Source organism: Carex rostrata, chromosome 11 (assembly GCF_964058835.1).
Source record: "Carex rostrata chromosome 11, lpCarRost1.2, whole genome shotgun sequence".
NCBI lineage: Eukaryota > Viridiplantae > Streptophyta > Magnoliopsida > Poales > Cyperaceae > Carex > Carex rostrata.
Window position 1 is genome coordinate 3,941,734 of NC_135928.1, and position 25,560 is coordinate 3,967,293.

General features: G+C 34.1%; 3 protein-coding genes across 4 annotated transcripts; 1 reads left to right on the plus strand and 2 right to left on the minus strand.

The window, feature by feature from the left end:
• Nucleotides 1–130: 130 nt before the first annotated feature.
• Nucleotides 131–4,092, minus strand: LOC144562253 (putative alpha-glucosidase Os06g0675700). Its single transcript, XM_078311442.1, has 5 exons — nt 3,839–4,092; nt 2,475–3,145; nt 2,086–2,316; nt 1,260–1,900; nt 131–1,095 (listed from the first exon to the last, which is right to left on the minus strand). The coding sequence occupies exons 1-5, from the start codon at nt 4,063–4,065 to the stop codon at nt 217–219; spliced, it is 2,649 nt and encodes an 882-aa protein (XP_078167568.1). The 5' UTR covers nt 4,066–4,092; the 3' UTR covers nt 131–216.
• A 3,420-nt stretch (nt 4,093–7,512) lies between these two features.
• HCC1 (electron transport SCO1/SenC family protein) lies at nt 7,513–12,354 on the plus strand. Of its 2 annotated transcripts, none has more exons than XM_078311303.1 (9): nt 7,513–7,666; nt 7,926–8,001; nt 8,315–8,388; nt 8,622–8,891; nt 9,061–9,151; nt 9,913–10,125; nt 10,496–10,585; nt 11,015–11,147; nt 11,984–12,354. In XM_078311303.1, exons 2-9 carry the CDS (start codon nt 7,986–7,988, stop codon nt 12,087–12,089), a joined length of 993 nt encoding a protein of 330 aa, XP_078167429.1. In that variant the 5' UTR covers nt 7,513–7,666; nt 7,926–7,985; the 3' UTR covers nt 12,090–12,354. The 2 variants fall into 2 exon arrangements, with proteins under 2 accessions (XP_078167429.1, XP_078167430.1); XM_078311304.1 differs by having other exon boundaries at nt 7,591–7,607.
• A 4,632-nt stretch (nt 12,355–16,986) lies between these two features.
• LOC144561907 (NAC domain-containing protein 21/22-like) lies at nt 16,987–21,728 on the minus strand. The gene is made up of 4 exons (XM_078311010.1): nt 21,455–21,728; nt 21,214–21,423; nt 19,334–19,602; nt 16,987–17,563 (listed from the first exon to the last, which is right to left on the minus strand). Exons 1-4 carry the CDS (start codon nt 21,711–21,713, stop codon nt 17,171–17,173), a joined length of 1,131 nt encoding a protein of 376 aa, XP_078167136.1. The 5' UTR covers nt 21,714–21,728; the 3' UTR covers nt 16,987–17,170.
• Nucleotides 21,729–25,560: the final 3,832 nt, after the last annotated feature.

Genomic DNA, 25,560 nt, shown 5'->3' on the forward strand with positions numbered 1-25,560 from the left:
GGTGGTATGTACCACTTTTATCAAAAAAAAAAAAAAAGTGATGCATTGGTATTTGGATTAAGCTCATATGACACTTTGTGAATATTAGATAATTCATTGTTGGGTTCAAGAAGTTGTTTTATACGACATAGGGTCTAAAAGCCAATCTTAGTTGCATCGTCAACAGTACACGCATATGAGCATCTCTAAACACTAAAATTAGCTTCAATACAACACTCAAGATTTAGCTCCTGAAATCTCAATTTTAATCTCAAACTCGTTGCTAATTGATTGCTTAAGCCCTTGAATCTCCATAGCTCCAAAATCACCCTTTTTTTCATACTCAACCTTCACATTTGAATACTTTCCATTTATTAAAACTCCATGTACCTTCAAACCAAAATCCAAACCCAAGAGAACAATCTTCTCTACAACCATGTCTTTGCCAAAACCGTCTCCTCCATTCATCACTTTTGACTCAATCCTAATTTCACTACCTTCAACTACCTCACTTTCAAAACTAATTAAACTCCAATGATTTTTATCTCCTGCCATTTCCACGGATTCGCCATCATCCAAAAACAGCTCTCCAGTTGCAATCCTCTCCTCACCATATGCAACCAACAATTCAAATCTGCTCTTTTTGACTAAATCTGTAGTTAATGCCTCTTGTTGCATGGGAATTATATTCCCTCCATTCAAATGAACATTGATCGCATCCTCTGGCGCATCGAGAGTTACATGTGCGCCGTTGTTTTCATGAATGATTTGTGCATACTCAAAAAGATTGAACCACCTCCCTTTGGGGAAATATGCTTCAACTATTACTTCTCCTGGATTAAGCACCGGCGATATCATGATACTATTGCCTAATAAGAATTGGGTGTTTATGCCGTAGGTGTTGGTGTCTTGCGGGAAAGAGAAGAAGAGGGGTCGTGCGATTGGTGCACCGGTCATGTGAGCCCCGTACATGAGTGTATAGAAGTATGGTAGGAGGCGATAGCGAAGACCGAGAGCCTTTTTTGCTGACTTGGCAACAGAATCCCAAAGATAGAGCTCACGTCGGACTGTGTCAATTTCAGAATGGTCTCTTGAAAATGGATAGAATGCACCAAGCTTTAAAAATAGAAAATAGAACCAATTCAGCAACTTTTCTTGTAACTTTATCATTGGTTTTATGTTAGAATGTTCTGGGAAAAAATAATAGTATTAGTCAATTCCATGACAAGGAAATGTGTGTTAATAATGGAATGTAAAAATTGTATATTAAATTCATGTACCTGGATCCAGCGATTACAAAGCTCCTCAGTTGTGTCACCACTAAACCCACAAATATCTGCTCCAATCATTGGAATACCAAACAATCCGAAATTAAGAATGGTCGGGATAGAGTATCCCAAATCGTCCCAAGTTGCAGCATTATCACCAGTCCAGTGAGCCGCGTACTTGCCAGAACCGACAAAGGTCGACCTGGTAAGAACAAATGGCCTTTTACCAGTATCATTTATCAGTGCATAGTTAGTAGCCCTCGACTCAAGAAACCCGTGCAAATTATGTGCATCGTATTCCGTCACATTGCCATAGTGGATTGCGGATGCTGGTACAGTTTTGTCGTCAAGGTGTCTTTTCACACCGGAGTTGTTGATTTTGTATGGCGGGTCATCGAGGGAATTTAGCACATGAGGATTTATGAAATTGGATAGCTCGTTCATGTCTATCCATAGACCATCCACTGGCAAAGTTTTTCGAAAGATTGAGATTTCACGAGCCCAAAATTCCACAACAGCTGGGTTTAGAAAATCTGGGAAATAAACGGGTCCCGGCCAGACCTTTCCTAGATAGTTTGTCCCATTCCATTTTAGAAATACATCATCTTGGATTCCTCGTAGAAAGGTTTGATAGCTTTCATTTACACTAATACCTACCAATTGAAGAAAAAAATTAAGTGAAACATTCTAGGATATAAAGTTGAAAACAATACAAATAACATGTTCAGTCAACTAAACTGAGTTCTGAAAATATAAATATTAAAGTAGATCCCCATCAAATACTACTAAAAAAGAAGTTAAACAACACTTTTAAACTACTTATAAAGTGCTCATTTACCTGGATCGACGATGACAACATATTTCTGCCCATTTTCATGTAGTTTTTCAACAAATTTTTTCATCTCTTCGGCAGGAAAATTGATCGGATCAAGTGTGAAATCCTTGTAAGCATCCATGTAATCGATGTCAGTCCACATCACTTCTAGTGGAATATTTGCTTTGGCATATCCTGCCACTACACTCTCTAGATCTGATATATTTTTGTACCCCCATCGACATTGGTGGAATCCTGTTAGAAAATTAGAATAATACCATGTTAAATAGAAAGAAAAATCTCAATAGCCTTACAAAACACAAAAAAGAAACATCAAGCCTTTCATGCCTCTTTTTTTTTTTTTCTGAAAACTTCCCCATTTTATAATTAAGAGCAGAAATTGTTTTACTAACCAAAAGACCAGTAAGGCATAGGAGCTGGTCGTCCAATAAGTTCAGTATATTGATCCACAACCTCAAGCGGTGTTGGCCCAGCAAAGAAATATAAGTCGAAAATGCCTCCAATCACCTTGTATGTTATATAGGACCCTCCATACACCACATCCATCCCGTTACTATTCAATAGTAGCACGCCATGTGTTGCCCCAGCCGGAGAAGATCGCACATCCATGTAAAATGGATGGGACCCATACAAATTTAGATCCTCTGTTAATGCTGCTATATCTGCATTCCACAATGTAAATGTATCATTTGTTACCAGCCTAAAAGTTCTTTTGGTATGCTCTCCTAAACCGTATAGATTTGATTTTTCAGGGGGTAAATTCGAAGTGATCTCTAAGTATTTATCCTTGAACACAATTCTAGGAGAAGTGTCGAATAGTATATCTCCAGTTGATCGACGAGATACAGTAAACCGAAATGGTGATGTGGCGTGGAGGGCAAAAATTAGGTCAGAGTTTTCTGAGGAGAGGATTTGTGTTTCGGGCATGGATCCAAACTGGTTGCTTCTGAGCATGAATCTGAGATTGGGAACTGGTTTGCGGTGTATGACATGTTGTGGGATTTCCCATCTCTGGTGCCTCGAATCAGTTATTCTGACACGCAACCGGTTCTTGGTCTCATAGCTGCATAAGGAAGATAAATTAATTAATTAATAAATGAAAACATAATAAATGCTAGCGGTGTTTTTTTTATTATTATTTTTTATGTGTCAGTGCATGAAGAATTGAAATTTTATGAAGTAAACAGAACAAGAATGCATTGCTTTATAAATCAACATACCTACAATTAACCAGCCTATGGAAAAAAAATGTTCCATTATATGCACTAAAACTTGCTTCGAAAATAAATCAAGACTTTGGATGTCAGGTCCATAGACTGATGAATTGCGGATTAACTGAAGACGGTCATGAAAAGAATTACTTGACAGGTTCAAGGACACTGATACAGTGATACTGTAACCGGTAACACAACGCTTATGAGAGCAAGAGTGAGCAGCGAAAAGTGATTATGAACAGAAACAATACGAGAAGACTAGTTGTAAATGAGCCCCTCATTTCTAACAAGAATTGGACCCCGTTGAGTTAACAATTGACTTGTGATTATCATATAATGCAATTTAAAACTTTAATAAATCAGGCACCCACAAAGCTTCTCTTGACCTTTCAGTAATTTATAAATTGACTCTATTTTAAAGTTTGAGAATTGAGTGTACCTATATATCTACTCTATTTGGGTTCATGCTCAGAACAAATGCTAATATCCATTACACTGAAGGTTCAGATAATAAAACCCTTTGAAACAAATTAATGTATTACCTCGCAATGAGATTCAGATTCTCAATATCGTCTCCATACACCGAAGATTTCTTTACGACCGAAAGCTCGGCACTGAGCCACCTCTCTGACGAGTCCCGCACGACAGAACCGACCTTGTAGCCATAGCCAACTACTCGAGAACAAGAACAAGGATACAAGACCAAGGTAATAGAGAAACTGTAGAAGAGTATTAGTGAAATGGGAGAAGAGAGGGGTTTGGACCCCATGCTTTATTGTGAGTATAAACCCCTTTCTCAGTTCATTGTGCTATATAAAGATAAAAGATGCTGGTGGGCTGGTCTAATCCAAGGAGTGTCAACTTCTTAAGACTGCATACGCAATTATGCCCGGTGGCATACACTAATTTACCTTGCTTCTTAGAAGGAACAAATGATTATTTACCTTTTCAGATGTTTATTAATGACTTGTTGTAATTATGAATGGCCCTGTGTTGACTGTTTCAGTGATCCAGAGCTCTAAGTATTGGTAGTTAACTTAATTGCAGCTCGTGCCGCTGACTTGATCCTCTCAGATTTTGTGCTAAAATTTTCCTGTTTCTATTTTTCAGTAACATTTTCAAGTATAAACGAAGTGTATCTTTTTTTGGTAGTTAACTTAATTGCAGGAAGTGTGGAAAAAACGTGCTGTGCCGTGCCGTGACTAACACGCCGTGACTTTGGTCTCGTGCCGTGCCGTGCCATGACCAAGTGAACAGTGATTCGTGCCGTGACCAAAATGTCAAGGGGTGGTCACGGCATGCGAGTCACGCCGTGACTCGCGTACTGTGACTATTCACTTGCTGTGTCCAAACGTGACTGATTACGTTTCTTACATTTAACTATTTTTCATAATTTAAGTTAGTTTATTCATGATTCACCATTTGATGGTCCTAATTATAAATGACTCGCGTGATTATGTGTCGTGCCGTGATCGGATCTTTTACGTGCCGTGCAGTGACCAAAATGTCAAGGGGTGGTCGCAGCACGGGACACGCGAGTCACGGCACGGAACATGTGCCCGTGCCGTTCCATGCTGTAACCGTACCGTTCCGTGACGAAGCCGGCTCCGCCTGCCATTTTTCCCACACTAATTGCAGCTAGACATTGGTAAATGCCCCCGGGGGCTCAACTCGGACTGGTCCGCCTGTGTCCGTGCCCATGCCACAGGTATGCACGGGTACACGGGCACGGGTATTAAACGGGTCGGACCCGGTTTTTCAAAAAAAAAACCCGTGCATACCCGGACTGTCGTACCCGTTAACCCGTACCCGTGAGTCTGTGCCCGTGTACCAGTACCCGTTTTTTTCAAATTTTAATTTATTTGAAAATTCCCTCCAAACCAATACATTTTCACATAAAAAATAATATTTTAAACTAATTATATTAGACATGCATAAATTTATTTTATATAAAGTGACTAAAATATATAATTTAAATGACAATTTCATTTGCAATTTAATAGATATATGATAATTTCATATATTTTAATGAAATTACTTTCAAAACGTGATATTGACAAGTATATTAATTTTTATTTGATCCATCTCATAAATTAATTTCATATATATATTTTTTATTTTTAAACACTAAAAGCAATAAAAAAAATTAATTGCATGAGTACATTGCTTTGTTTTTTTTTGGATTTATAATTTACATATGTTTTAATGAATTTGGATTTATAATTTATTTATATTTCAATGAAAAAATAAATTTTTTATTTATATTTAATTATAACAAAAATTATTGAGTTCAAATATACAACCATGTCAAATGAATTTTAATTTGTATGAATTTGGATTTACAATTTATTTGTTTTCAAAGAAAAAAAAAGAAACAAAAAAGAAACAAAAATGGAAAAAAAAAAAAACCGGACCGCCTGGCCCCCCTACCCGGACCGTCCTGCCCCCGAACCCATGATGGGCACGGGTATTAAACGGGCAGGACAGAATTTTTGAAAAAAAAACCAGTAATGCCCGGCCCGTTGTACCTGTGTGCCCGTGATGCCCGTGACTGTGTCTACCTGTATCCGTGCCCGGATTTTGCCCGGGCCGTCCTGCCCCCGAACCCATGATGGGCACGGATATTAAACGGGCAGGACAGAATTTTTGAAAAAAAAACCAGTAATGCCCGACCCGTTGTACCTGTGTGCCCGTGATGCCCGTGTCCGTGTCTACCTGTATTCGTGCCCGGATTTTGCCCGGACCGCTCAGTCCGGACCGTTTACCATACACTAATTGCAGCTATATGCAAGAAAGAACTTTATGTACTTCTTTAGAAAAAACCAAGTGTACCTTTTTTTTTTTTTTCTCTCTCTTTCTGTTTTTGTTTTATGTAAAGTATGGGAGTATGGGACGTATCTTTGGGTTTCTGCACCAATGACCATTGGTTGTCAGTATTGGGCCTATTGGCGTTGGAAATCCCAATTGGGGATTGCTATGCCAGCCTGTAAAAGATTTTGTGCGCCGCCAGCTCTGAACTCTTTCTGGAATTCTGCATGTGCTTCATTTTTCAACTTAAATGTAAAAAATATGAGCCATCTACCTACTCGAAGTCGGAGACCTCTACAATGATACTCGCCGAGGGTAAATTCATTTTTGACTAACCATGTCCAATCTTAAATCTCTGATTACAATCTTTTAATGTGTTACAATTTATGTCTACGAATCTTTAAATCCTAAAATATGATAGTTTAACTTCTAATTACTTTTGTCTCCAAATTAAAAATTAAAAATTAAAAAATTTATTTAACCCACTTTTTTTTTTTCACGGATTATCCTTATCAATTTCTCTGATGATCTATGACGAATTTTGTAAATCTAAAAATACAAATGTCTTCTACTCAATTTTCTCTTTCAAATAAGATATAGAAAGAAGTAGTTTTTAGTTATATTTATGTTGTTGTTGTTTTTTTTTATAATAAAAATCCATAAACACTTTTTATTCTAAAAGTTTTTAAATATTTATCTACAATCATTTAAAGTACTCTTATTAAGACTTTAAATCTCTGTGTACACCCTTTAAAATACTCATTTCAAGCCTTTAAACATCTACTACAATCTTTTAAAGACTCGTGTCAAGCCTTTAAACATTTGTCTACAATCTTTAATTTTTTATTTTATTTTGCTTAACAAACATTTAAACCTTTGTATACAATCCTTTAAAGTACTCGTTTCAAGTCTTTAAATCTATGTCTGCAATTATTTAGAGTATTTGTTTTAAGCCTTTAAATATTTGTTTATTACTCTTAAAAATACTTGTGTCAAATCTTTAAACCTTTGTCTATAACTCTTAAATTATTAGTTTAAAGTACTTGTTTTAAGTTTTTAAATCTCTTTCTACAATCCTTTGATGATCAGAGTCAGATCGAGGGACATATAAAGACTGACACGGTCAAACACAGGACACGTCCTAAACACACCATAGATATCCCTTAGACATGTTGCACAAATTTATCCCAATTTTACATGGACACACACACAGAATAGCTCTCCGCCATATAAGACCAAGAATTACATTGAAGCAAGCAAGGCTGTTACTGGTGATTTTGATCGCGTACTGTGGCAACTCTCTCTTGTGACCGCGCCAACACCAAAATCTTCATCCGTGTAGACCGCGCCAACGCCAATCTCCATCCCGCTTCTGTGTAGACTGCGCCAACGCCCAATTCCTTTGTGCGCGTCTGTGGTAGACCGCGCCAACACCAGAGCCTCTCTCTCTCTCTCCGTTTTTCCCTTCCTAAACCCTAAACCTCACCCTCCCAGCTCGATCAAGTTAGGCTCACCCTCCTTTTTTTCTTTTTTCTTTTTTACTGATCCCAATTCCGAACCTGGTAGGCTCTCTTCATTTTTTTTTCTCTTCTATGTGTTTTCTCCTTCATTGTTCTCGCTGTAGCTTTTTACCCCAATCGGAGAAGTTGCACAAGTTAATACATGATCAGATCTGAGATCTTATCGTACTTTACTGTGATTGTAGTAATTTATGAGTTATTCCCATGTGTAATTTGAAATATTTTGGTTCTTATTGATGTTTTCTCTGGTTGACTTGTGATTTTTTTAATTTTTTTCTCTCTCTTCTCTGGAATAATGTAGGAATCTATTCAACAAATTTGATTTTATATTCAAATCGCAAATACTCTGTCTTCATAAAGAATGGGGAGCTATAGAGGTTCTCTCTCTATCTCTCATACTTGTTTGTTGTGCCAGATTAAACCAGCATAACCAGACCAATTTAGTACCAATCCTGTTGGTACATTCGGATGATTTTTGGCCTTATGTTGCTGTTACCTTTTCATTGTAACACATCAATTATTAATCATCATTACATTAAGCATCCTAAAAGAAAAAAATGACAACCTCAAAGGAAAATTGCAGTTCAACAGTACCAAACTGGGTTGCATATCAACTGGTACCTACCATTGCTGCACTGGTTCATGCATGTTATTGTCAAGTTTAATGTGAATAACTAATTTCTTTAATAGGCTTGGTAAGAGGAATGATTGGGCTTAAGAGATGCCAAACCATTCTTCAACCTCTACACAGAAGATCCCCTCAGGTGGCTTTTCTTTTATGGGTTTTTATTTTTGTATACTTGCAGCTCTATGAAAGGTTAACCTAAGTTGTAGATATGCTAAAAGAATTGCCCTCATGGTATGTGGTGAGTACCATTCTATATTATACTGATAGTGGCATCCATAATGTACTGAACGCAATTGGTATCATCCAACCGGAAAAACATGGGTTTGTAAATTGTCATATGCCACAAACTACTAACATTGTTTTTGGCAGCTTACTGCATTATCACGAACAAGTGCTTCGGGGACTCTGTTCAATCGATATTTATGTAGTGTGTCTACAACTTCAGGAGGGCAAAGTGATACGAAAACATTGCCAAAATCTGATTATGACAAGGGAAAAGGAGACAGTGGATCAGGCAAGACTGATACTTCAGAAGGGCAAAGTGACACAAAAACATTACCAAAATCTGATTATGATAAGGAAAAAGGAGACAGCAGATCGGGCAAGACTGGTTCTTCCAAGAAAGACGTCCGTGGAGGGGTAATTAATTATGTAAATATCAAAATTACTACAAAGTAATAAGTTACTCAAACACTAACTTATATTCTGTGGCTCTGTTGTTTTTTTTTTTTACAAAAATGAATGAATGACAAAATAAAATTAATTTACATGGTTGCACGATTTGTAACCGTTTGAATGACATCTGCAGCCAGTATCATGGTTGAGCCTCATTTTACTGCTGATAACTGGAGGAGGAATTGTCGTTTACTTTGATAGGGAGAAGAAGCGGCATATTGAAGGTACTTTGGTGAGTTGAAGCTTTAGGTTTTCTTGGAGAGAGATTTCTTGTTTAGCCCTGAAATATATCAAATTAACTATGTATCCTTGAATGCATTGCACCACTTCCCTACTCTATCACTCGTTCATGAAGAAAAAGAGGAAGTGAGCACTCAGAGCATAAACAGTGCCATATTTTACTAAAATCAGAACAGTAAGTTTATGATGATTTTCCATTGCTTCATAGCGGCAGTAGGATATTTGTCCGAGGAAGCAAATGACACAAATTGGTCCCTTAAATACCATATTTACCATTGGTCTCTGAAATAGTATAATATTAATAATTTCCATTTTGATCCTTGAAATTTTGATTTGTACAAGTTTCTCTTGTTTTGGTTTCTGATTAAAAAATTGTAAAAAATTTATGCGACCACACATACCACATCAGTTGAAGGAATACAAGCATATAAATCTAATTTCATGTACCTCACTGTTGATGTAAGATTTCGTCTCAATATATGATACAAATTGCAAAGCTTATGACTAAATGGGAACATCTACACTTCAGGGACCATATGTGAATTGATGAATTCTGCTTTAGGCATTGTTGTTTAATTTGAATTCCCACTTTAGATAGGTTTATTTTAGCACAATGTTACAAGAGAAATTGACTTTTCAAGTGTTCCAAACTTCCAGTCATTGTCTTCGTAGAATTACATATTAAAAGAATAGAAAAATTTAGAACTATAATTTACGATCTTACTTTCTGTTCTTATCATGACAGAATTGAAATCAAGAACGAGCTCGGTGAAGCCTGGGCCATCAGCTGGTACTGCTGCCATAGGGGGCCCATTTAAGCTGGTGGACCATAATGGAAATATAAAAACTGACAAGAACTTTTTGGGAAAATGGACGTTGATCTACTTTGGTTTCACTCACTGCCCTGATATCTGCCCTGATGAGCTCCAAAAAATGGTCACTGCTATCGATAAGATAAGTATGTATGTAAGACTTGTGTTACCTAGTTGAACTTATACATGCACCAAGTTGAGAACAATCTTTTGCACTTCTTTGGGTTTTTTTTTTTCTTTTCTCATTTTTGGATTTGGTATGTTAATTGAACAGTTGAGGTTAAATTAAAGCTAAGCTGAGGCAGTTGCGCAATTCAGTGCTAGGCTCAATTCCCTTAGGCTGAATTGTGAGAATGAGAACCAGCTCGATTAAGTTAGCCTTAAATTATCCTCAAATTCGAACCTGCAATTATAAGGCTTGATTATACTGGCAGAAATGCCAAGGCCTGACTGTGCTAATATGTCTCACTTATCACTACTAGCATATAAATGGTTCTTTATTTATGTAACATGTAGAGGAGAAGACAAAGATGGAAATTGTACCTGTTTTTATATCAGTTGATCCTGAGAGAGATACTGTGGAGCAAATTCACGATTATGTCAATGGTTTGCTTTCTATCTTCTTAATGAAATTTAACCTTTTCTACTTACAACATGGCTTGCATTTTTGCATCAGTCTGTGCTGATAGCTAATTGTACAAAATTGTCTTAATCCCATGATCAGGCAAGTTGGCACTTGTACCGAATATCTAAATCCCACTATCAGGTGAGTTGCCACTTGTACCAAATATCTAAATCCCATGATCAGGCAAGTTGCCACTTGTACCAAATTTCTAATTCCCATGATCAGGCCCAAGTTGCCACTTACGTGATTTTGGTTTTGGTGGAAACTGACCGTTACCGTACCAGCACAAGACAGCGCTGGTACTGTATTGAGATTTAGTAATTTGCGAGCATTAATAATTACAAGTGGGTCTTACCACAAAATGTTATATGTAGTGTTATGTTAATTAATCTGGCATAGTTTTTTTGCAGAGTTTCATCCAAGATTGATAGGTTTAACTGGTAAGCCAGATGAGATAAGGCAAGTTGCGCGTGCATTCCGAGTTTATTATATGAAGACTGATGAGCAAGACTCTGATTACCTTGTCGACCATTCTATTGTCATGTATGCGCTTTACCTCTAATCTATTTACAGTCTAGTCATCAGTTGCAAGGTGAACAAGCTGTTACCTTGTTTGCATTTTGTTCTAGTCAATTTCTCTCCTTGGTTGCATTTTGTCCTAGTCATCACTGCTCTGCATCAAATTGAGGTCTTGAGTTGTCCATTTGGATCTTGTGCTCCATTTCCTTTTTTGGTTGGGCCAATCAGGGTAAACTAGTCATTTGTTTTTTGGTTTGGTTTGAGTTAGGCGTAGATCATTTCAAAGTTTTTAATCAAAAGTGCATGTCTTTTCAACTTAGATTTATTTTCCAGTTAGGTTAAGATCATGTTCCAGTTGTCTGGGTTGATTGCTTTGGGTTCTGTAATTTTTGACTGATGATTCCAAATCAATTCGGGTTTATGTGGATTGTTCTGGATCAGTTCACATTTGGCTCTTGCACTGAGTCATCGTATTCCATCAGGCTAGGAACCCATTATACCAGTTAAATCTATCAATTCTTGTTTCCCTTGTGTAAAGTTCTGAATTTGGAAAAGTGAATCGTCCGAAATATAGAAAGGTATATAACACTTGCTCGGGTAGTATACTTCTCAGTTGCCATACAGGAATGCAGTGTGGATAGGTATTTGGTATTAGTGATGGTATGTTCTATAGTTTGAATTTACCTAGGCATTCAGTTCTGTAGTTGACACAAGCAACTTTTAGCCTCCAGTTATAAAAAACAGGATATTTGTTTCTTGTTTCTTGTAACTCACTGTACTTCTTTTATGTTTTATGTTCTCTGAAGTTGATTAGTCCATCAATATTCTTAATTTTCATACTGATTGTCCGCCATTTTCAGGTACTTGATGAACCCAAAGATGGAGTTTGTCAAATTTTTTGGAAAGAATTATGATGTGGATACACTTACAGAAGGCATCATAAAGGAGATAACTGCTCACAAATGAGGCATGATTTATTCTTTTTCTTTAAATCTGGGTTCATTAAATAATTTTGCATACTAAACCCCTTTCGCTGATAATTTCATATTTGGGCATACTTTGATTAGCTTTTGGAGCTAATTTTTTGTTGTAATTTTGTTTCCTCGGAAAATCAAAATCAGTCGAGTTGCAAAATTTCCTGTTTGTATGTTGAATCAACAATGCCATTTTTTTTTATTATGAGAGGCAACTAACAATTCACCAGAAAAAAAAAACTTTGTTAGTTTTGAAATGGATATTATATGTATGTATACAATCATGTATGTTGATGCAAGAGTAAATGCTCAGCAAGTCAGTGTTATACGTTTATTACAAATTGAACTTCCCTCTAATTCTATTTGAACATATAATGTTCAATCATTCCCATCATTGTCAACATCACCGGGACAGCATGAACTAGCAAACCAGAGGTTCTATCATTAAAAAGATGTCGGTCTAATGCAATTTTGAGTGTGTCATTCTTACACTCGGACGAAGCACGGAAATAAATCTGCTACGATCCTAAGGAGATTGTAGGTCCTAAAATTCGAAATCCATCTTTTTAGTTTTTAGGTTGTACGAATTGTTTTTATGCACGAATCTCAAAACCAATAAAATATTGGATTTGGAATTTTAGGAACCTACAGTCTCCTCAGGATCGTAGCAGATTTATTTCCGACGAAGCACAAGGAGCTGGTTTCTGCATCTTCGCTATTGCTACAGCAGCACAACATTGGTATTTGGTAGCGTAACGCAAGTAGGAGTCTGGTTTTCTATGGGCTTTTAGCTAAGCCGTAACCTGTTTTAAATCTTAAATATTTATTGACCGGGCTCGGACTGAAAAGATAGAAATCTACTCCATATTCTTATCTCCTCGTCTGCTTTTACCTAAGCCGTAGCCTGTTTGGTTGTTTTCGTATTTTGGTGTACTATTCAAGTGAAAATTATCCAACTTCTATATGACTATATCCCATATGTTATTTGGGGCTGTTCGGCTGGACAAGATTAAGCCTCCTTAAGGCTAAAAGAGCCTCCTTTAGCTTTCTTAATCGCTTAATTCTATCGAATACCGGTTCCTTAGCACGGATTAAGTTTACCTCCTTTAGCCTCCTTTTGCCTGGATCTTAATCTGTTGCCCATTCCTTAAGGCACCTTCTCCCCCTCCTTTAGCTTCCTTAATCTGTTGCCCCTTCCTTTAGCTTACCAAACATCGGTTCCTTAAGCTTTCTTAGGACTTAATCCTAACTAAGATTAAGGGGTGTTGCTGAACAGCCCCGTTGTGTTGTTTTAAATTCCTAACGGGTTGATTTCTTAGAAGTATACTGTCCGTATTTTTTTATGCTGGTCAAATATGCCATATTGATCACAACGTAATACTCAATTATTAAGTTTGGTTGAGAAATTTTTTATTCATAGAAATCATAAAATTAGAACAAAGTATCTCGTTTGTATCAAATATAGTAAGACCGAACTTATTGAGTCTGATCCATAGATTTTTTTTTTCTTTTAAAAAGTCGCACAAAGAATTTGCAAAAAGAAAAAAAAATTATGGATCAGACTTAATGAGTCTTATGTGGCACAAACCCCTCTGTATTTACGGATACAAAGAGATACAAAGGGTTTTGTGCCACATAAAATCAGTTAGAAAATTTATGAATTGGACTCAATGATTCCGATCCATAAAGGGGTTGATTTTCTATGGCACAAAACCCTTTGTTTTCGTAGAAAATCAACCCATTCATAGATCGGAATTATTGAGTCTGATCCATAATTTTTTTTCTCTCTGCCACAATTAAAAAAAAAGAAAAAAAATCTATGGATCAGAATCAATGAGTCTGATCTTACTATATTTGATTATTTTTATCTTTGTACGTCTGAATTTTATAATTTTTATGGATAAAACATTTCCGTTTGGTAGAGTGTTGACATGGGTGTTAGTACAGATAACTTCCTTATTAGTTCTAAGAAAATATATAGTTAAAATTGTTATCGTTATAAAACGGGTTATAAATTGATTTATGAAGGTTGAGATGTCGTATATTGAATCTTTGCAAGAAGTTTTTTTTTGTTTTTTTTTTCTTTTCCAAATTCATTTTACTTATAATAAGGCATCACAACTAAAAATAAAACATTCAACGATAACAGATGCAATATTCTCAGAAAAGATAAAAAAAAAAATTATATGACACCCTGATATTTGCTGATTTCTTTTGTGTAACAAATTTAAACAGAAGCTCCTTCCTCTGTATTTCTTCCCGGCCGTAATGGTACAAATGAGAAAAGAGCGTCGATTGTGGCATTTTCTTTTCGTATTTATTGTCAACGTATATTATATAAGTACAAGAGCACATGATTGGAGCCTATTATTATAGATCCAACTTGGAATTAAATGGCATGCTAATTCCTTCTTGCACATAAATTAGTGCACGAGAATGATTGTTTGGATCTAGCACTCCTATTGAAGTAATATATTTATTGAACTAAGATATCAATTGGTGGGCCTGAATGAATTCATGTGTTGAGTTCTGACTTTTCTCTCTCATTCCTTTGCCACCCTTTTTTGAAACAAATTGCACATGATTAGTTTTTCATGTTTGAATAAACATAATTATTTTCCATCAAAGGAAAGAATCTTAAAATGATAAAAATATTCTTCCATATAATTAAAAACTTAAGCAAAAATTATCAACAATATCATAGGAAATTATGAATATATATTGTTAAAAATAAATAAAATCAATGGTTAATTAAAGTATAACTAATAATTGTCTCCTGTAGATATAATGAATGTTATATGTCGGAATAAATTTTTCTTGTTGGTTTCCAATAAACGGGCAGTCGCATGCCTTTTTAAAATATATATATATATATGTATATATATATATGTGTGTGTGTGTGTGTGTGTGTGTGTGTGTGTCGGAAAAGATATAAATTCAGATTATTAATTTGAACGCTACACATTTCTTTGTTGCGCTGCTGAGTATGTATCATTGAAAGAGTTAATTTTGTTTGGCCAAAAAAAAGTAGCACAATAAAATAGAGTTAATTAGTATTTTAATTTAAATAATTAATTTTTAATCTAACAAAATAATAAACTTTATTTACTGATCTTCTTTCATGCAAATTTATTTTAATATTGTATTCTTATCGTTTAAATGTCTTTTTCAATGTTATTGATGAATGATTGTTAGCTGATCAATCATTATGATTACTTATGTATTAAATACTGATGTAGACTAGTCTAAAGTGATGATTCGATCAGTACTTGCTTTGTATTGTTAAATTAAAATTTAGACAGTCTAAGTTTGATAGTTAGCTATATATGTGTTGCTTTCGATAATTGAATTGTTTAAGAAATAAAGGCTTGATCAAAGTAATATAATATAGTATATATATATATTGTCAACACAGGGAAGGAGTTTAGGTACACGTACTTGGTTGATTTCTTTGACTTGGGCTTTTAATTAATAGAAATGATTTTTCATTTCTGCTGCGCATTTCCCACCATGAGCTCTAGCATAATGCTATACCATTATGAAATAATAGAGGTTGGTTAAGTTCAAAATATTTTTTTCTAGCCTCCAGAATAAACAACTCGGTTTTTTGATTTTCAAAGTCCAAACAGTCGATCCAAACCGTTAGATGTTCAATCTATATTAAAATATACTTGGAGACCAAATTTTACATTTTTTTGAATTTTTTTACTATTTATTAAGATGGTTTGAAAATCGTTATTTTTATTAAATTTATTCACCATTAAAAAACAGAAATTTTCAAACCATCTTAATAAAAAGTAAAAAAAAAATTCAAAAAATGGGTACTGTGCAATCTTCTGAAATCATCAAAAAATGGGCACTGTAGATCCACCCTTGAATGAAATAATCCGGCCTCCTGTTTCTTTCCTCCTATAGATTTCAGAAGATTGCTTTTGAGAAAGCTGTTCTTCGATGCCTGCGGTATGGTTCTTTCTTAACTTGATCCAAGTCACCATCTGGCATGCGGCTGTCTATATGAGGCGGTTGCAAAAGGCACAGTGCCCACTAAACGGCCAATTCCTCTTTCTTACATTTACTGATATTAGTAGTCGATCTGTTTAATTTGATGAACCAGTCATAGAAAGATCTCTTAATTCTTCCTGGTACATATATGTTAATTTGCTATGTAGGATTGCACCCCACTACCCCAGTATCAATCAGCTAAGAAGTGGCAAGAGACAGAAGATTCCGTTTTGATCCCAATGCCATGTGGTGATGGTCCCATATATCACCAAGTTGCGTTTATAAATCATATTTTAATTTGTTCACTCAGATTTTATTAAAACACGACGCTGTAACAATTTGACATGTATTGTAGCCTTAAACCCAGAAATACAAGTTTTTGTTGTATTCGTTACTATCGTTAGCAGTATATAAAAGATTCAATGATATCTATTACATATATGCCCGCACATAATATAGTAAGGAGATATTTTCGTTCACTTTTTAATATGTTTATTAATTGTTTGCTCTTATATTTATCTGTCTAATTGCCAACAGAAACATATATGAGCACTTAAAATTGGTTAAGGTGCCGTAAAATATAACATTTATCCATTCCTTTGATGGATTTATGTATAGTTTTCTTTTTCCAAAAGGAAAAATAAAATAAAAAATAACCCAGAAAGCCCATTACTTATCCTCGAGTGCAGTAAATCACAAACAACACAAAGAGACTAGTTTTGTGTTCATGAGCAAACAAAACGCAATAAAATAATAAATTTTGTTATTATTTTCTGTATCAATATCATAAGTCTTTCAAAACAACACAAAATCCTTAGATAATTCAGTACTTGCAGAAACTATGTATAATCCAAAGTTAACCAATCATTCTTTAATTTTCAACGAACTTTTTCGTTTTGTTTCAGTACTATATACAAAGCCTAGATGAAACCAAGTTATCAGCCAAAAGCGCAATCCTAAAACAATTCCTGTCTGCTAAAAAAACAAGGGTTTCTCCAATCAATTCCACAGATTAATTAAACATGAATATTTCTCGCAATATGCAAATCATCACGCGATTCTCGCTCTTAACTAGCATGTATTCAGCAAATGAGAAAGACCGTTCTCCATCAAGTAGTTCTCAATTCCTGCTTGCCCCAAATTCTGAGGGGATTCTCTCTTTATAGCCCCATCAAACCTGGCAAATTGGTTGAAGGCTTTGTTTCCACCTTCTACCATCGGCACATGGTTGCTGCTAGTTGGCATTGCACTTTGGAGAAGTGTGGAGAAGCAGGACACTTGCTGATACCCTTCCATGCTTCGCTGTTGAGCCTGGTCAAAGTTTATAAATGTCGTGTCAACAAGGGGCGGGAGAGAGGTTGAGGCCGTGTCGGTCAGGTAGCTGTTCTCCATTGTAGGTCTATTATTAGAGGTAGCTATCATGCTCCGACTCTTGAAGAAAACGCGGCATAACACCCAATCCTCCTATTTCAAGAGAAGTAAACATAATTAATTAAAAGATTAATCTCTAGGTATAGGCTTCAAAAATATATATGTGATTGTTTATATTTATCTGATTACAGATTATTCTTTTTAGTTGAGTTATGTGATGTTAGTGACATAAATTAAAACTACCAAGCTAGACTAGTGATGGAAATATGGTATTTTCTTGAAGCCAGTCAAATAAAATAATTGCTATATATCAATTATGTCTTTTCGTTCTGTGGTATTCCCATTAGGAGGAGTCATATTCCTCACGTTTGGTATAAATTTTTTGCATACTTTTCCCATTTTTCTGAGTTCACAACACAAACTAAAAAAGAAAAAGCATCTTAACTATGTTTTCGGCTGTGGTTAGAATGCACTTGATCATAAAAAAAATAGAAGAAAACTTAGTGTCGAATTAGGAGATGTAATTCCTTAATTAGCATGCTCTTAACCATAGAAATAGAAGAAAACTTGGACTTGTAGTAAGATAAAAAAAAAAAAAAAAAAATTAAGTCCACTTCATTTTAATTATTTATATTTATTATATATATTGCTGGCGTCGGTTGTATTTTGTGCCTAATTGATCTCAGAAGAAATATTGTGTCACTGTTTAATTTGCTTGATAAGGATGTAATCAAGTAATTGCAAAATAAGATTTAGAAGCTAAACTATTCAATTTAATTAGACTTTGTTATGAGAGACTAGAAAATAGACCTGATGTTTTGCCTTAATCTTGAATAATTGGCGAATAATTAATATTCTTTGGGAATCTATAGAGAAAGAACTTATATTCTGAATACATGTAGTTGGCACAATAGTGACTTCATTTTCGTTCCAACTATATAAAAGATAAATATAAAAGGCACACTAATTTTCTTAGTTGAACTCGCCTCCAATCGCCTATGTGCACATGAGATTAGTATATATCTCTAGCATATGTACATGGATCTTTTATATGGCAAAGAATGATCTATCGCCTTTGTTTGAATCCAAAACCACATGCTATTAGTTTTTTCATTAAAAATAAGCATGGACTTTTCACATGAGTTTCAAGTAGACTTCTACATATATGCTTATGAAATTAGTATATATATCTTACATCATATCCATTCAAAGACAGCTCATTATCTCTACGTTGAGATGAAATACATGTTACAACTATATATACTACATGCGTCAAAAGTTAATTCATAGACCAAGTACGTAGTACTTTTAATTTTGTTAATAATCAAAAGTTCATTTTAGTTTACTAATTTTGACCCGAAAACTACTGCATGTTATCTTCATTATATAAAAATTAAAAAATATATTAGGATTGATCTTTTTGTACTTTAATATGCTGGGGATGAGCAGCTGTCACTCGTTCATATCAGTAAAATGAAATTTTTTTTATCACTTCCAAATTCCAATATAAACTTGTAATTAACTTATTTAAAAGAATTCTATTTTCAAGCAAAAATCGTAACCAGAAAGAACTACTTCAGAAACTTATCATAGGAAACAAGAATATCCTAATAGCACCTACACTTTTCATAAATCAATTAAGCATACTTAGTTGCGATCTAAAAAAAAAATATCATATAGCACGCCTACCTGACTCCTCTTTTTCTCTAAATGAATATCATCAAGAGATCCACAATTGTATGTAATGTCACTACTTTCAATTAGGAAGAAAGGTTTAATTAAACATAACTTAGACTTTAAAGACGTTAGCTAGGCTTGTAAACTATTTATAAATATAAAAATTCTAGGAACTTTGTCAGTTACCTTGAAGAACTTTGTCATTTCGCCTTGCCCTTCCCGACGGAACTCGTGCATAACCCAGTCGCTCTTCTTTCCCTTTGGCGCCCTTCCTTGGTAAAACACAAGTGTCTTTCTCATGCCGACGGGCACCCCTTTGCGGCTAACTTGGCGATCCTTTCCTGTTGCCTTCCAGTATCCTGATTCAGTTGCTCTGTTAGTACGCTGCCCGGTTGCGTACTTTCGGTCTCGCATGCTGTAAAAGTACCAATCCTTTCCTCCCACACATGCCTCCACTGTATTAAGGTCCAAAAATAAATAAATAAATATATAAATAAGAACATCTAATATATATATATTTTTTTTTTTTGTAAGTTAATTATGACTTGTACTCGGTAAATTTTTCTGAATTGTTCAATATATCCTTGTTGAAAAAGACTTTTCTAATATGTAATAAAATAGTAGAATCGTTTGCTATCATGAACTTCCTTTTCACAAATAATAAAATGAATTATTCCTCTTGAAATTCAAGTTTTGTTCCTTCTGCTTTATGCATTTATCAAAAAGAAGTAAATTGACCATATTAGAAAACTTTTCCATATTTCATAAAAAGAACCATATATAGTTGTTGCTCTGTTGGGAAAAATGCTCATTAATTTAAAAAAAAACGCAGAATTTATCTAACTTTTTTGGAATCTTCATAAGAAAGGAACAAAGCATATTTCCTACAAAATTTTGAGATGAGATATTTTTTTTTGTCCTTTTCCGAAATAAAATGGTTAGCATTTCCATCAATAGGTTGGATTAGTTTGTCCCCATCTGAATTTGGTTTTCGCAAAATTGAATTGGTTAAGGTGGTTTCTAAACTTTTATGGCATCTATTAATGTTGTATTGTATAGAGAATTGAATATATGCCTAAGCAGTGAATTGTTGCATATTAATTTATTCAACAAAAGACACAGAAAAACCAATTTTCTTTATAAGGGGATATAAAGTGAGCACGCCATCATGTTAGAGGCATGCCACATCCCACATGTAAGAGGTTTAGAAGGGGCCACACTCTTTCGGAAAAAGGAATAATTTTCTGTTATTTTAGGATTTTTTTGTGGAAAAAGCCAAAATAAGAAAACAAGACGTGTGAACTTGTTCTCATTAATTATAAATTGATGCTCTTGTATCCTAGGAACATACTATTTAAGGGATATTACCCACTTCATAAAATAAAAAAATTCCCCAAGTAAATTAAATTAATTTCTTGAATTCCGTTAATTCCGAGGACAAAAAATGAAAATAATTGTAGTGGAGCAACGCATGTGCAAGGTGCTTTCTGAAAATAGTAGAAGTCATATTAAATTATTATTTTAGAAAGTTGAAATATCACAAGTGTCAGGGACCTATACGACAAAAGTATCGATCGATCAAATTAAATAAAAATCTTCAGAAGTGATGCCACATGAATTTGATATATTAATTACATCAAAGCAGAGATCAATCAAGTTTTACTTAGTTCATAATAATGGTATTTTAGGTTACAAATTTTCAAGTTCAGAATAGATGTATAGTACCGCATCATATTAGGAGATGCATGATAGCATGTGACATTAGAGCAAATTTTTTTCATGATTTTGTGCCAGATAGTCCTGTCTGTTCTTAACCAGAAAAATTAATATCCAAAATTACCTTATGAAATACCTATATATTATCCTAAAGATCATGTCTCTACGATTATACTGCATACAAAATTTGAGGAATTTTTGTTGCATATCATTTGAGAAAAGCAAGATAAAAGATAACGCCATGTCAGATCAATTCACAGTGCACCAAGAAACCTATGCAACTATATGAACAGAGTTATGCAAGAACAAACCACGAAAAAAATTAATAGAAATAGGGTAACAGAACTAACCAGGAAGGTCCCACGGCTCGACTCTGTTCAAGTCGACATCGACCAAAGTCGGGAAGCCATAGAAATTGTTGACGCTTCCACCGCCGCCTCCAGCTTTCTTGCAGAGGTAGTCGAGCACTAGTTCGTCATCTTGTGGGTGGAACCTGAAGCCGGGAGGCAACTTTGCCTCCACCATGCTGAGGTAGTTCATATTCATGGCCATGATTCTCCAAAGAGAATTTTTTATTTTTATTTTGAAACTAAAGAGAATTAGAAGAGAAGAATGGAGAAAAGGAGGGGGGAAGGTAGGGTATTAATAGAGGGTACAAGTCAACTTCTATTGTGAGAGAGAGAGGTAGAGGGAGAGAGAGAGTGGTAAGTTGTTTTCCTTGAAAAGAGTGCCATGCCACCTGGCAAGATGATGTGGAATATGTCGGTGGGCCTCCAATCTCATGTGTCATGCTAATATCATTTTCCAGGCAAAGCGTAGAACTTAGTGAGCCAGCTGCTTGAACTGCCATCTGGTGTAAACCCTAATCCAGGATCTGATCAATGGTGTTATATATTTTAAGATCCTCAGCATGTACCTAGTCATTTTTTTTTTGGAACAATGTTGTAATGGTAAATTGCATAGTGCCGTAAATGAAAAAAAAATTATACCAAGTTTTCGATAATTAATTTATATATAACATATATATTATTCAGAATGAATGCTTAGTAAAATATCTACCGACTAAGTGTACATGTGAAAGGTCGTAGATATTTTAAAAGAAACTTTTCTGGATTATTTAAGTTGAGAGAATTGATCTCATCTTTTATCTTAAAGGCATATTAATTTATTCATTACGAAAGAACAATTTAAATATTGAATTAGGATGGGATAATAAATAAGGGAAGTTGTAAATATTTTCTAAATATATATTATTATTAACATATATAACAATAAATTTAAATTGATGAAATTTAGTGCAGATTTAATAAAACTTCTGCAAAATAATTTTTGTAGCGCAAATCATCATAGAGAACATCGATAAATTACGTACTGTTTAAGTTTGGATGAATCTAAAATAAATTATGTAATTATTTTTTCTATAAAAAGAAGAAGAATTCAGGTAGATTTTATATGTACGACGTTAAGAGGTGATGCTGACTAAAAAATATATCAACATTATAAAAATAAAACAGTTGTAGAGTGCGTTACTTCACATTTCAAATTTTAGGTACTGACATATTTGGCAGTACCTATCAGGGGCCCAAATAAGCAAAGAGACAATGTTTGGGTTCACCCTCTTATCCTTTGTTTTATAATATCATTAGTTCCACTAAAAAAAAATAAAAAAAAATCATTAGTTCTTTTGATAAACTTTAATGGTGTGTTAAAACCTCATGAGTCATGATCTTAGTCATTAAATATAACGGTTAGTCATTAAATTAGTTGCCAAACAGGGTAATACCTAAAATTGTATATGGTCAACAAATATCCAATATCCTAACAAAAACTGCAAATTTAAACCTGAAAAAAAATCCCATATTAGCACTGCAAAACAAATAAAACATGTTGTCTATAATCTTATCATATATGTGATGTGAAGTTAAAGAAAAATTCATTAATATTCAAAAACCTTACTGCAATATTGTGTTTACAATTAGACATATATATATAGGAGTTGGCTATGGTGCTACGAGTAGCATAGAGGACCTCTATGCAACGGCTCAATATTTGAGTTTTCAAAATCCTAACTGTCAATCCGAACCGTTCAACATGTTCTCCATATGAATATGCACTTGCAAACCAAATTTTACATTTTTTAGAATTTTTTTAGTATTTTTTTAGATATGTAGAAAATCACTTGATCTGAATGCATGGTGCAGAATTTTCAGATCAAGTGATTTTCTACCTATCTAAAAAAATAGTTAAAAAATTCTAAAAAATATAAAATTTGGTAAGCAAGTACATATTCATATGGAGATCATGTTGAAAGGTTCGGATCGACCGTTAGGGTTTTAAAAACTCAAATATTAAGCCGTTGCACGGAGGTCCTCTATGCTACGCATAACATATTAGCATTTTTCTATATATATTTAAGAAGTAGGGTAATTTGGACATTACAAAATGTCGAGATGACGGGTCTTGTGCTTCAACAAATCTGCATGCGAAGGTAATTAAAAGTGCTTAATTAATAACGTTGGTACTGTGTTGCAGATACTTTCGTCAGTAATACAATACCTTTGAAAATAACAAATTTTGTTGGTTTATTCTCGACAATAGTCATTTTGGAAATATATATTTTATGGCAGATTCACATTTTAAGGATAAATATTTTGAAGTATGCTAACAACCGTCCAATATAATTTCATTGCACATATACTTTTAATTTCATTGCACATACACATATTTCAATTTATACAGTATTCACATTAAAAAAAAAAGTAAGTTCATAAAACAATGTGAAATCATGTAAGAGAAGAGATATTTTACAAAGGGTAGCGCTATACTGAAGGCAATTTTTGTTATTTTGAGAGCCAAGACAATTTTTTTTCTAAATACCTATATTACCCTTTCACTCTATTGTATCTAATTAATGAAAGAAGATAATAAAGGAATGTATTTAATTAATGAAAGAAACTAATAAAGGAAAGTAATTCCTTCCTACAGGCAAAATCTAACGCCTCGAATTCTTCTTGTATCTAATTGCAAATGTATTTCCAATATTCCTCTTATTTGCATTTGATTATAATACACAAATAACATCTCAATTGCTAGATTATACACACGGTATACAATTTGCTAACTCAAATGCAAGAGTCGTTTTTATTTTTTGTTCTTTCAACCACATTTATTAACTGTTGGAAATATTTACATTATCGAGTTATTTTAACTGAATTTACCATGCCACATTTATTCTAGAAAAAAAAGAGTTCATCACTAGCCTATGAATTTCTACTAAAATGAAAAAATAATCTTCATCATTGCATGAAAATTGAAAAGTCTAATTATGAGTATACTCAGAGATAAGGTGAAAAAAATAATAATAAAGTGCAAATGAAAAAACTTTATACTAATGACAGCTTGTTAAAATCCAGCTCCTAAATCTATTCCTATGTGTAGAAGCCAACATTTCATTAACTCGCAAAGTTTAAATGAGTACAAACTATAGAAGGTCGAAACTATTGAAAGATGTTCCCCAAACTGTTAGATGTTTAATCTATATTAAAATGTGCTTGGAGATCAAATTTTACATTTTTTGAAATTTTTTTACTATTTATTAAGATGGTTTGAAAATCGCTGTTTTTTAATGGTGCAGAATTTTAATAAAAACAGCGATTTTCAAACCATCTTAATAAATAGTAAAAAAATTCCAAAAAATGTAAAATTTGGTCTCCAAGCACATTTTAATATAGATTAAACATCTAACGGTTTGGATCGGCTATTTGAACTTCGAAACTAGAGATATGAGCGCAAATTAAAACATTATGTTTAATTTGCAAAGTAGCGTAACCTTACTCTATATATATATATAGAGTTAGGCTGGGGTGCTATGGATAGCATAGTGGCTTTTATGCTACGGCTCAATATTCGAGTTTTCAAAATCCAAACGGTTGATCCGAACCGTTCATCTTATTCTCCATATTAATATCTGCTTGGAGACCAAATTTTATAATTTTATGAATTTTTTTACTATTTATTAAGCCACTTTGAAAATCGCTAATCCAACGGTTTTACTGTTTTGGGCAGCCACCGTTGGATCAACAATTTTGTAAAATACTTAATAAATAGTAAAAAAATTCAGAAAAATGTAAAATTTGGTCTCCAAGCAGATATTAATATGGAGAATAAGATGAACGGTTCGGATCGACCGTTTGGATTTTGAAAACTCGAATATTGAGCCGTAACATAGAGGCCACTATGCTATCCATAGCACCCCAGCCTAACTCTATATATATATATATATATATAGCCGAAAGAAATTTAAATAAAAATCAGAAGAAACTTGGCGGAGCGTTATAACGAGGAGAACTTCAAATGCAATGAGGTCCAAAAAAAAAAAACAATCAATTGTGTAAATTGGAGCAAAAGAGTTGTCATGAATGTAGCTAGAGAGGGGAAAAGAGATATGAGATAAAAATCATTTTTTTTTCCTTAAATAACATTCTCATTTAATAAGATAGATATTAGAGAGAGAAAGATTTGAAGGGTAAAACAGATACTTAGAGAGGAAATTTTCTCTTAGCCCTCAATATTGTAATAGTTGACCTCAAAATAGCACTCCCCTTTTACAAATGATGCTCATGTAGGGGTGTCAACGGGTACGATACGGGTCGGGTGGAGATATTTTCATACCCATATCCGTTATGATAACGAAAAAA

Coding starts and splice junctions, on each gene's coding strand:
- LOC144562253 (XM_078311442.1), bottom strand. CDS start 4,065: ATGGGGTCCAAACCCCTCTCTTCTCCCATTTCACTAATACTCTTCTAC. Junction 2,317..2,474: donor TATGCCTTACTGGTCTTTTG/GTTAGTAAAACA, acceptor ATTTTCTAACAG/GATTCCACCAATGTCGATGG. Junction 1,901..2,085: donor TGTTGTCATCGTCGATCCAG/GTAAATGAGCAC, acceptor TTCAATTGGTAG/GTATTAGTGTAAATGAAAGC.
- HCC1 (XM_078311303.1), top strand. Junction 8,389..8,621: donor TACACAGAAGATCCCCTCAG/GTGGCTTTTCTT, acceptor TGTTTTTGGCAG/CTTACTGCATTATCACGAAC. Junction 11,148..11,983: donor GTCGACCATTCTATTGTCAT/GTATGCGCTTTA, acceptor CGCCATTTTCAG/GTACTTGATGAACCCAAAGA.
- LOC144561907 (XM_078311010.1), bottom strand. CDS start 21,713: ATGGCAGTTCAAGCAGCTGGCTCACTAAGTTCTACGCTTTGCCTGGAA. Junction 21,424..21,454: donor CTTCTCTTCTAATTCTCTTT/AGTTTCAAAATA, acceptor AAAATTCTCTTT/GGAGAATCATGGCCATGAAT. Junction 19,603..21,213: donor CGAGCCGTGGGACCTTCCTG/GTTAGTTCTGTT, acceptor ACCTTAATACAG/TGGAGGCATGTGTGGGAGGA.